This window comes from Martes martes, assembly GCF_963455335.1.
Source record: "Martes martes genome assembly, chromosome: 4".
Classification (NCBI taxonomy): Eukaryota; Metazoa; Chordata; class Mammalia; order Carnivora; family Mustelidae; genus Martes; species Martes martes.
The window spans coordinates 10472145-10484934 of record NC_137891.1 but is presented as its reverse complement, the minus strand read 5'-3'; the positions used below and the strand labels follow the sequence as shown (position 1 = coordinate 10484934).

The 12790-nt window shown below is 45.6% G+C and overlaps 1 protein-coding gene across 3 annotated transcripts in view; it reads right to left on the bottom strand.

Moving 5' to 3' along the window:
* Nucleotides 1–12329, bottom strand: part of ADCY8 (adenylate cyclase 8) — a gene marked incomplete at both ends in the record, with an annotated part of 223421 nt that extends 211092 nt beyond the window's left edge. For all 3 annotated transcript variants that reach the window (XM_080799944.1, XM_080799945.1, XM_080799946.1), the window contains one exon: nt 11367–12329. In XM_080799944.1, the coding sequence (XP_080656070.1) occupies nt 11367–12329 (963 nt within the window). The remainder of the gene's footprint in view (nt 1–11366) is intronic.
* Between the last annotated feature and the right edge of the window lie 461 nt (nt 12330–12790).

Sequence of the window (12790 nt, the reverse complement as noted above, 5' to 3'; positions counted from 1 at the left end):
GCAGGACAGATGGGCAGGGAAAGGGTGATGGGGTCAGAAGAGTCAGAATACCTAACTTGGTCTGGGGTCCTGGGAACCCTTCATGACCCTGAAGTTTCTCTTTGCTACTTACAAAACTCTTTTAGGCATAAAGATACTTGTGGCTGGGCACCTGGGTGGCTCAGTGGGTTAAAGCGTCTGCCTTCATCTCAGGTCATGATCCCAGGGTCCTGGGATCAAGCCCCGCGTTGGGCTCTCTGCTCAGTGGGGAGCCTGCTTCCCTTCCTCTCTCTCTGCCTGCCTCTCTGCCTACTTGTGGTCTCTGTCCGTCAAATAAATAAATAAAAATCTTAAAAAAAAAAAAAAAAGATACTTGTGACTGAAGAAGCCAAGGCCATTTGGCCAAAGTCGCTGGAAAAAAATCATGGTAAAAATAGGATGAGAATTTGTTTTAAGGAAATGTACTTACAAGTTTTTAAAAATATCTCTAACTGTCCATTGGCAGAGCTCAGAGTTGGTCTCTGGCTGAAATGGTGTGGCAGAACCCCAAGGACTGCTTATGATGCCATTATTCGCTTGGTAAAAGGCAAGACCTGTATCTGTCTCTTAAATAGAGAAGGAGGGGGACTATGTTCATTGGAAACTCACCGTTGGGGCCATGAACACATCTTCCAATGTGCTTCCCACCACCAATAGGTGAGGAAAGTTCACCCAAATAATGAGGGGAGTTTGACTTTGAACTTAAAAGAAAACAAGCTTGCTGTTCTTGATTTTGACTTTGTTTCTTGAACTAATTGACAGTATAAAGAGGAATCAAGTGGGATAATGCCAAAAATGGAAGAATTAACTCATAACCTTTTTGGGAACTTCAAGAAGACTGCTTTTTTTTTTAAGATTTTATTTATTCATTTGACAGACAGAGATCACAAGTAGGCAGAGAGGCAGACAGAGAGAGAGAAAGGGAAGCAGGCTCCCTGCTGAGCAGAAAGCCCGATTCGATTCGGGGCTCAATCCCAGGACCCTGGGATCATGACCTGAGCTGAAGGCAGTGGCTTTAACCCACTAAGCCACCCAGGCGCCCTGAGAAGACTGTTTTAACTGCATTGGGTTCCAGTATCTAAAATCAGTCTTGATCTAAGCAATGATCTATATACCATGCTCAGAAAAGTTAACCAGTTTTGTAAAATTCTCTCCCCTTAAAATGAGGCAGATCTGCCCCGCTGGTGTAGAGTGTCAGAAATGAGGTCTGAAAGTGGGAGAGCCTCTTGCCCATAGCTGTACCAGTATGAAGCCAGGTGAACATTGACTAGAGACCAGAAGTCAGGCCAAAGGAGCCATCTGGGGTGTGCTCAAGAACACTTGAGCAAGGTGTTGATGTTGGGATTCAGAGCCAAGGTACTGAAGAACCAAGAAGGAAGTGAATGAGGTGAACCTTGTGTTAGGACTCTTATTTTTTGAGATGGGCCTGACCCATTTAAAATTTTCACGAATGGACAGCACTTAATGGATATTCTAGGTGTCTAACTCCCCCAACTCTTTCTCCTTTTTCTTTCTTTTTTGACTTAAATGATCTAGATGATCACTTGGGATTTTCCTTCATGTTGTCTACTATAACTTTTTAAACACACATGTAACAAAAACTCAGTTAGGGGCTTCCAGCGTAAAGCACTTCAGAAGGAGGTAACTTTTTGATGGGTTTTCTTGTTTCTCACTGACCTCCTCTTCTGAGTTCTGTCTTACTTTTTAGAGAAACTAATTTCTCTTCTCTCAGTGATTACTCATTCCCTGCTGATAACTCTGTGATTCAGGGGGTGGGCAGGGGAAAGGAGGGAGTCATGTAGCATTCATTCATTCCATTCGTTTAAAAGTACTGTGCTCAGAACTGTTTCATGGGCCAAGTGCTCTGCTACATGCTAGGAACACAGAGGTAAGACACTGCCCTTGACCTCAAGGGGCTCCCAGGGAATGTTATGACATTGCTCTGACAGGGGACAAAGGCAGGGTGTACAATGTACGAAGGAGAGGTTATTGATCTTTGCCTAAGCACCTGGTCTGCCTACCTGTGGGTGGTGATAAGTTTCCTGGAGCTCCCAAGTTTTTAGCTGGGGTCGCTGTAAACACAGACCAACTGGGCATGCCCAGAGCTGCAGACGAGCCTGACCCTTGCCAGCATGAAGCAGACACTCCCTCCTGCCACATCGTCCAGTCCAGGCTTGGGATGTATTCAGTTTGTGGTAAGAAACTACTTAAATAATCGATCCTTTAGCCCTTTCTTGGGTCCCCGTAAACTCTCTTCACTAAGATGGAACATCCATACCCATCCACAACCCATCTAGACTCTGACCTTTCCTTTCACACAACTCCTAAAAGAAACTCACCACACCTTTGATTTTCATGCTTTAGAGGTCTTCAGGAAAAAAAAAAAAGCCAGAGACTTGTATCTATATAAAATATTTACAGAATGCAGTGTTCTAGATGTGTATTTTCTAAAAGATTTATTTTTTTATTTGAGATAGGTAAAGAGAAAGAGAGAGAGCAGGGGAGAGGAAAAAGGAGAATCTTTCAGGCAGACTCTCCATTGAGCAATGAGCCTGAGGCAGGACTTGATCTCACCACCCATGAGATCATGACCTGAGCTGAAACCAAGAGCTGGATGATTAACTGGCTGAGCCACCCAGATGTCCCTCCAGATGTGTTTTAAGAACCAAGTACAAACCTCCCTACCTCTGCACCCAGAGTCACAAACTCCCTCCCAAATTCCATTCAAGTATTACCCTCATTATAGCAACAGCCTTGACTGTCCAGAACACAGCTATGTCCCAGAACCTAGAACCCAACGGGAAGTCTACAAATATTTGTTGAACAACTTACCTATTCAATCCTCATTCTCCCCTTCTTCCTATGCAATCCTGAGTTTTTGAGATGCAGTAAAATCTCATCTATTTTTGCCACCCTCTCTTACCCGTGGAGTGGCTATGTGTCAGTATTCTGGTTCCAGAAATGTAAGCAGATGTTATTGGGCAGGGATCCCAGAAGAGCTCCTAAAAGGGCAACCTATTCAGCTGGCAAATGTTCGTTGACCATCTTAACCTTCTGCCTTTGCCCTCTCCTTTTTCCTGCCTGCAAAGAGGCCATGATGGCTTGGAGAAGAACACCCAGTGGCTTTCAACTTACCTTAAGGAAAAGTCCTTCTGGTATGGAATCTACTTTAGGCCATCCCAGATGGGTTGTTGTACAAATTTCCTTTGAAGAATCCCCATGACAGGGAGGTCATCACTTCAAAAAGCAGCCCCCCCTCCCCAGGCAGGTCTGTTTGTTATAAAATCTTGGCTTTAGATGAACCCAAATCTCTCACACTATAGTGACCATCAGTTGATCTTTATTCTGTCCCAGGGGAGACACATAAAATAATGAGTCTCTCTTCACTGTGAGAGCACCCCAGATAGCTGAGAACACCCACCCTACCTCTTCTACATCCTATATCCCTAGGCTTCTGATGGTTCTTCCTTTTTACTTGGTCTTGTTCTGTAAATTGTTTATGCTGCGTCTCATCTTCCCATGTTCTAAGTCAGAGAAATACATATATTTTGATTATGCACCCCGTAATCCTCGGTCATCCCTGTTTTATAAGCAATCGTGCGTATTCAGCACATAATCGTAAAAAGAAAAAAAAAAAAGAAGATTTTGAAGTGGTTTCCTCCAGTCAGCTGGAAAGCTAGCTGACACAGGATAAGATGTGTTGTTTACCCAAGGAAACGGTGACAGTTCTTGTTTCATGTGAAAATTTCATACCGGTAAACACTCTACATCGAGAGGGCAGCTTTTAAAATTTCCCCCTAAAAAACCCCATAAATGTGATTTGATTTCCCATCTAGCTCATGTCCCTCACCATGTAGAATTTTATCATTTCCTGATTTGGGGGAATTTTGTGGCTCAAAGACATTATGGCATAGGGGTGCTTGGGTGGCTCAGTGGGTTAAGCCTCTGCGTTCAGCTCAGGTCATGATCTCAGGGTCCTGGGATCGAGCCCTGCATTGGGCTCTCTGCTCAGCAGGGAGCCTGGTTCCCCCTCTCTCTCTGCCTACTGCTCTGCCTACTTGTGATTTCTCTCTCTGTCAAATAAGTAAATAAAATCTTTAAAAAAAGATTATGGCATAAAAGGCAGGACGATGTGGGACAGAAGGGGAAGAAACTCCCAGGAGGCAAGGAACGTGTAAGATATTGCACCTATGAAAATACATGATCTTTCGGTTGAAATTCAAATATCAAATCACAGATATCCAAGAAACAAGGACTGGCAGGTTTATCTGACAATGCACTGAGTTATAACCCCAGTTCATTGGTTGGGGAGGTGGTCTCACGGTTGCATTTACAGATAGCATAGCTTTTATTCCTACCAGCCTGTGGCCTGGCCTCCCTCGGAATGTCTGGCACCTCAGTGGTTAATTAATCTACCTTGCTCTTTCTGTACCCTGCAGGGCTGACGGTGACATCTTGCAGTGAGAAGAGCTGGCTTCCAAGAGCTGCTTAACTGACCTGACTCCTTAAAATAGGCTTTCATAAACAAAACGCACATGATATAATTTGAGTGTGTAAGTCCAATTACATTTCCTGGGAAAGCATAGGGCCGATGGTCGGGGTGTCCACTGCTCTGCTGTGGCTGGCTGGGTGAGGTGGCATTCCTACACTCAGGCCCTGAGAAAAGCCAGGCACGAAATTACGTCCAGGAGCCATCCTCTTGCTTAACAAGGTTCAAACCTATGTAGAGATCTGCCGACCTTCAGTTTCTGTTACCTTGATTTCCAGCCCAGAGTAAACAAAGAACACGCTTCAAAATCCATACGTCAGGTGAACTAATAAGTTGTCCAACTGAAGATTCTGGACCTGCTGGTTTCTCGAAGGGTTACTATTGTGCCCACTTGTGGGGAAGAGGAAAGGTTTGAGAGGAATATTGCAAGTGTCTCTTATGTTCTGAAAATAAACCCATGTAGGATCAACTAAAAGAGATACACTTGTGAAATGAATAAATTAGCATCCCAAGAAATATTTAGACAACAGTGAAATGTCACGGCAGCATGATTGTAGTAGTATCCTCTGATTACACGTTACCAGCAGCACTGAACGTGGGATAAGCTTTTTCTTTTCAGTCTTTCCTTTTTATACTTGGTTTCACTTATTTTTGATGAGCTCTTACAATGCCATCAATCATCAAGGTGTAAATATGACTAATGCATTTGGCCTACTTAGCATGACATTGCAGCAGCTGCACCAGAAGGAAAAGTCCTCCCAGCCTTCCCGGTTATGATCTAATTATGCTCTGACCCACTGATACCAGTCAGGTGACATTACCGGATATGAAGGAAAACAAACTCATCATTCAATCTTGCAGCGCACACAACTTACAGTCATTTTACAACTGTCTCTAAATACAGAGGCACCAAGCCTATTTGCAACTCTAGGGCCAAGGTGTACAGGACAGGGCTGAAGGGATTTAACTGGTCACTCCATCAGTCATTAAAAATATCCTTTGCAAAGTCTACATCTCAATCACCAAAAAAGGGGGGGGGAGGAAGAGATTGAAGGAGGAAAGGAAGGGTTGGGGGAGGGAGGACTAGAACCAAAAAGGACAGTCTCTGGGCGTTTTTCACAAGAAAGAAAAAGTAATATTTCCATTTCCTTGCATTCAGAGGAAACTCTTGGGAATGGTGACAGTCAAATCTCATTTTGAAACACATTTTCTGAGATATGCCGGGGACACTGCAATTAGTTTTTTAAGCCTATATGAATTTGCTGAAGGAAAATGTACAGAAACAGATGTATTTGGAGTTTTTAAAAAATGCACACCATAACTAGCAAGGTGCATTAAATAGAAGCCTAGTTACACTCATTTAATGGATATTTTGTGTTTTGAAGTAAGCACTTACCTTGATACTAACCACCAAATTGGGGTGATTTAAATTATGTGCCATTTGGTGTATGTGCATTAAGTAGTCCTACAATTCCTTTGATTTGATTTGAGTTAGCATATTTAGACAAAGAACACAGAATATACACTTATGTTTAAATTTTACAAATGAGGGGAGAGATATTGATGATTCTATTATACTGACTCTATGTTTACTGTGAAGCCAATCCTTCATGTAAATAATCAGAAATACATTCTTTATATGTTTTAAAGATTTATTTATTTTGAGGGAGAGAGTGAGAGCATGTGCGTGAACACCCAGTGGGAGAGGCAGAGGGAGAAGGAGAGAGAGAGAGAGAATCTCAAGCAGACTGCCCCCCGCTGAATAAGGAGCCACTGTGGGGCTAGAGCTCACAACCTTGAGACCATGACCTGAGCGGAGATCAACAGTCGGGCACTCAACCAACGGAGCTACCCAGGCTCCCCTAAATTAGCAGGAATGCATTCGAAAGCATGTACAAAGGCCGCATCTCACCTGACCCCCACCAGCTCGTATCATTAACCACTATATTACCCAGTACAAAATGAATTTTCTCCCAAAGGATTTTTTAAAGGCCAAATTAAGCTAAAAGTCCCTCATTATTAGTTAAATTTAATGATCATGATTTAATTAGTACTTTTTCTGGCTCTAGCCTCTATTGTTTGGTGGGACTTGTGTAAGACAGTAAAGAAAATGCTGCATGGAAATTCAGATCTGACAACATGACCTTGAGCACTACCTAACCTGGATTTGCATACCTGGCTGTTTTTGCTTCTAGAGTTATCTTGGAGAAATCACCTTTACTCTGACACTTCTGCTTATCAGCCTCACCAAGAGGTACAGAAGACTAATTAGCCACAAGCTTTAACATTTCAGAATCCCCAAGGGGAAATATAATGCAGCTATCTTTCTGGTTCAATATTGCTGCCTCTCAGTTTTCCAATAACTAAATGATCTTCACCATTTTATCACTAATGAGCTGAAGAATGAGAACAAGATGAGTTTCAAATGTTAGGTAGTTCACATTACCATCACCGGCAATTAAGATAGAGTAAAATGCAAATTACAGCGACAGTTTTTAGGATTTACCTGAGCCACGAAAGAACCCAGCAAATAAGAACTTAGTATTAATTTTATCCGTACATATTCCCTGATTTTGTAATCAGGTTTTAGATGGATAAAGTGAACTGGCAGGATAAACAATTTAAGAGGTGGAGAAAAAAATCCGTGTCATCTCTGGACAAAGGCACTGCTATTGGCCACCTGAATGACGTCCACGAAGCAGATTTAACTTGAGGTAGATGAAGCATCCTGAGGAAGGAATGGCTGCAGCCCTCTTGTTACCTATAACTGAGCTTTGTCAGCATGGATAGGAAAGTAACACTTTGAACTGAGCTCTGAACCTTCTGAAAGTTCCTCATATCTCCAATGCCACTTGGGACCTAGAACATACATGGGTGATCCTATATATCTACCACAGATAATACCCCTTAGTTTGGGTGGGAAGTCTATGAATTAAGTCTAACGGTTCATTGAATGGAGAAAACATAAGCTATCTCTGTGCTGATGGCGAGGAACCTCCTGGGTGGCCCTTTTCCAGTAGTATCTTGTGTCCACAGTGGAAAGCACATGATGATTTAAATGAACACAAGGCCCTGTCTCTTCACATAGGGCATCTGCAGAGATTTGCAGCTTGGTTGTTACCCTGTCAAATCACGGATGTAGTTTCCACCAGGAGGAAAAGAGCAGAAAGAGATTCTCATAGCTTGGGTTAGGCAAGGGAAGGCAAGGGAAGGCAATCATTGACTCATTTGTTACTTTTGAAAATGGCATTTTCAGTAAGTGAAACAGTTGCTGAGGTGTGTTCACTTTACACTCTGATGTAGCTTCTTGCTTCTTGAAAATGCTAAGTTAAATGTGAGCCATTCTCTGATGGGAGTCAAGATAAATGTGGAGAAAGATGATATTCCAGTGTCAACGGCCTTCCCTTGACAAGTTTGTATCCCGCTGAGCAAGATGATGAGCTAGCCACAAAAAGCCTATGCCTAGAAATTCAGACATTTTTCTCTCATGGTTTCCCTTTGGCTTTTCTCATTAAATGTTCACTCGTGTGCTATACTGGGTATTGCCCTCCTGAGTAGTGAAACAGGTACTCCTTAGTCTTGAGTCAATTCAAATGTGGGTTTGGAAAGAAACACTCAGAAGGTTTCTTAAAAATGAATGACTTTGGAGCTAGGATTTGAATCGTGTTCTCACCACTTGTTGGGCTCACCGTCTTTGGGATATCTCTTTAAAGTTCCCAGGAATTTGTTCTTTCTTCTATGAAATGAAAATGAAGGATACCATCTGTTTGACATCATTAGATGTGATAATGTATGTAAAGGCCCTTAGTTACATGTAAAGCATTGGGCCAGTGTGAAGGATTATCATTGTGTCTTGGTTTTGACAAAGGCGTTTATATATAAAATACTGCTTAATGCACATATAAATCACATGTGATTGTGCCCATATAAAGCTTTTACCAGCGCAATGTGAGGGGGCTTGGATATTTTATAAGATTACCTTTGCATTGGACAGTCTTGTTCATTCAGTGTGTGTGTGTGCTGAGTGCCTGCTGGCTGTCTGGCATTTTTCTAGGCGCTGAGGATAAATTGGTAAACACATAGATGTCTATGCCCTTACGTGGTGTTTATGTTCCTGTGGGGATGGGGGTGGGAGAAAAACAGAGCAAATAAAAGCAAATGAGATAGTTTCAGATAGTGAACGTGCTCAGGAGAAAACAGAACAGGCCAAGCACTAGGGAGCGGCATGTAAACGGAGTCCAGAATAATGAGAATGTCTCAGTCATGGAAAGACCTGGGAAAAATCATTTTAAGTGGCAAGCACAAAGGCTAAGTAGTGGGGAAAGAGCTCAGGATCTCTGAAAGTGGAGAAAGGTACTGTGTATTTGAAGCTTGAGAAGAAGAGAAGGAAACATAATTAGAGAAGGAGCACCTTGTTTGTAAGGGGACCAGGTGACCCTGGTAAAGAGTTAGGGTGTTAATCTAATTGCTGTAAGTGGTCATTAGCAGGGCATGCCTTGTATGTTCCCAAACAGGGAAAACTAAAAGGTACTTATTCAAAAATCAGAGATGTTTTAAAAAGCAATTAATTCTTCACGTCACCCACCTGCAAGATCTAAGGAAGAAGTTTGGACCTCTAGAGGGCGCCAAAGGAAAACATTTTGTAGCTTAACCCACAAAGGTCTTTTCAGCACCTGAAGCGAGAGAAGAGCGCTCAGGCTGTTGGCCAGGAGTCTGGTAAAAGCTGACTCCACTGGGAAACCGCAGTTCATCTACAATTTCTACCCATAGAGTCAAATGAGCTTGGTTTGCATGTACCTGGACCTTGGTTTTCAAGTGAAGGACTGTTTATCACGGGATGGGAGTGGGAAGACATTTTGGGGTTATTTTTAATCTTCTCCCATCTGGTAGTATTTGAGTAGAGCATAAAACAAATATGAAGCCAAAATTTACTTTCTGGATTCATTTGGCAAGCAAAGCGTCTCTATACTTAGAACCTTGAAAATATTCATCATTTGCCACTTGGGATGTTGTTATTCTAAATACTATCCCAAACTTACTTGATGAGGTCTCTGTGATGTGTGCTAAGGAAGGTTACCACATGGAAAGCGGTGGGTAATGACCAATGGGATTTTCTGCAAATGAGCAGATACCTATCCTATATCATGAAAACAACTCATAGTGGAAAAAATAAAGGGAAAGAAGGAGGAGAAGGAAAAAGAGGTGGATGAGATGCGGAAGGAGAGTCTGATGATGCGGAGATCCATAAAGAAGAAAATGCAAAAAGAGGGCTTGGAAGAAATTGAGACTTTCAAAGGCTAGCGGGGTTCAGAGCCACGTGTGAAGACTGAGAAACACAGTTCTGAAGACATATTTTACACAATCACAAATTGAGACTTTATCAGATGGAGGTACTAAAGGTTCACGGTAATTTCAAGAAAGCATTCATTACCATCTTATTAAGGCCAAGTTCGACTGGTCAGCCCTTACTCACAGAGGCTCTCATCTCCCCATTTCATGCTTGATGATCACAGCCATGTACTTTATAATACTCTGCTCTACCCAGGGAGACTTCAAAAAGCACTGTAAAAGCAGCCAACCAGATACATAACCTGAGCAAATGGATACAGAGCCATCAGAGAAGAGTGAGAATCCCAAATCCACTAGAAGCCCAGGAGGTCGATGATGGGTAAAGGGCTCTATAGGTGCCAGCGTTCCAGAAACCACGAGCAAATTTCAGAGGTGTTGTACCTGGTTATTCAATGATGTCTTCAAACCCGAACACAAGGAAGAGGAGTTTTTAAGCTTCCAATAGAGCAAAGTGGCTGAGGCTGAGCCTGGAGCAGGAACATGCAAAGCAGGCCCCCATCCAAGCACCTGTGTCAGCCTCCTGTGTGGAAACACTTCAGCTGACATGTTTCTCTCGTTTTTATGGAGAAACCCCCAAATTTAATCTCCTGCTACCTATCAGACATTTGGCAAACAAAGTGTCAGACCATTAATTATCTATTGATTTAAGAATTTCAACAATAATGTCATCCTCCCTCTTCTCCTTCACAGACAATGGGAACTCTGTTCCCAGAAACACATCCCTATTTAACGGGAAAGACAGGAAGACAGGAAGAAAAGAGATTGGAGGTCAGGTTCGACTTAAATATTTCAGACCATCTATATCAAAATGCCCTTTATCAATTAAGCAAAACTTGCATTCTTTGCCAAAGACACTTCCCTCCCACCCTACCAGCCCCAGATGAGGCTGATCTATGCAAAGCACTGGGTTCAGATCCTATAATAAGAGAAGATATCCTCTTAGGACCCCAAGGCAGTAAAGAATTCCCAAATAAAATGCGTATCTTGGAACTGTCTGAAGGACTGGATGATATAACATAGGTAGGGTCCCCACCAGCAATTGCTATGTGTTCAACAAATGCTATTGCCTTCCAGAACTGAGGGTTTGTGGCACAGAGATACACAGAAACCCAACTCTGAATCCCAGAGTCCCTTACAGCTTCCTGCTGTGACTCTTGTGAGTAAAAGCTGTTAAGGAATGGGTCACATTCTAAATCAGGATGCTTCTCCTCCTCTCTAGAGACTACAGACCCTGGGGGACGTGTGCACAGCAGAAAGAAGGCTGTTTCTTAGCTGATTGTCAGAGAAGAATTACTCACAGAAGCAGAAGAGAAGGGCAGGGCTGGAAGAAACTTTAGAGGTCATTTAGTTCCAACTCTAAGATGAGCGAAATACCTTCCCACCAACACCGAGGACCTCCCAAGGAGGAGGCGCTGTGCCAGGCTAGGAGAGGGGCCTCTCGGAAAGGTACTTCTAAATAACCCCGGGGAGTGGGCAGGGGAGGGGGGAGAGCAAGGCAGGCAGGAGTTACCTGGTTGATGGAAATGACAGCTAGCCGAGGGATGACCACCTGCAGGACCACCTGCAGCAGAGAGGTACCCAGGCCGGCCAGGATGGCCCAGGTGAGCGGCAGCGGCAGCATGCTGTAGGTGGCGAACAGTGTGAAGAGAACGTAACCAATGCCATCACCCAGAAGCCCGTAGCCAAGGCCTGCTGCCAAGATCTGGGTGGTCATGGCCACCCAAGTGACCACGCCACTGTACTGCAGGTACGTGTGCGAGGTGGTGTCCTTCCTGACCACCACCAGGGCGCAGATCACCACCTCGATGCCAGTGAAGAAGCCCAGGAGGATGCCCTTGAGAGGGTCCATCGGGGCCGAAGCCAGGCTCAGGTGGAGGACCAACAAGGTGAGTTTGGTCAGCACGTCCAGCACATTCATCACCACCTCGGATTTGCGCCTCTGGCCCAGGAAATAGCGCTGGTAGAGGCGCTCCAGATCCCGGGACTTGAAGGAGTTGCGCAGGGTGGGGAAAATGACCCCTCGGAAGCTGTAGCCCCCGTTGAGGAAGAAATCCGAGTTGCTTGGGGCACAGTCGAGGTGCAGGAAGCCCAGATCACCCCCGCCCCCGCTGCCGCTGCCGCTGCCGCTCCCGCTGCGTTCCGGGAAGACTTTGGTGCCACCGGTACTGTGAGCTCTCTCCCCGGGGCCCAGCGAGTAGAGGGGCAGCGCGGATTCGCCGGACAGCTGCGCCGCGTGATGGTTGGGGCCGCCGCCTGCAGGGTCCGAAGCTTTGCCGGAGCCTCTACTCCCGCTGCCGCCGCCGCTACCCCGGTGCCCGTGAATGAAGCGCTGCTCGGTGATATGCCTCACCGCCGTCTGCCACAGCAGCCGCTGCGGCCGAGAGCCGCTCCCGCCGTCGCCGGCCGGGGGCGTCGGGTGGATGGTGTAGAGTTCCTCGCTGCCGCTTAGGCAGCGCACATCGGAGAGCTCCATGGCGCCGGGCCGCAGGCGGGGAGGCGCAGAACAGGAAGGAGGCAGCTGGAGGGGAAGGGTCCCAAAGACCCCACCGCGGCCTGGCGCGAGCTCGGCGGCGAGCCCTGGTATCCCCGGCCGCCCGGTCGCGCGAGCCTTGAACAGGAGGCCCGCGCGTCAGGTCATAGTGCGCCCCGGGGCAAAGGGCGTCTGGAAGATCGCCGCAGACCCCTGCGTCCTTGCGCGCCGCCCTCCCGACAAACCGCGCAGCTGGGGTGCGCGGGTGCGGTGGCTCTGTGTCCGCAGAAGCCGCGGCTCTTAGAGCCACGCAGCCCCCTTCTCGGGCTCAGGCTTCTCGGCCACTCCTCGGCTCAGCGTCTTGGCGCAGCTTTTGCTCTCCAAGAGGCGCCTGGGCGCCGCGCTCCTTTCTGCTGCGCGCCGGGTGGGTCCTGGCTGCGGCACTGGGCTCGGGACACCCACGA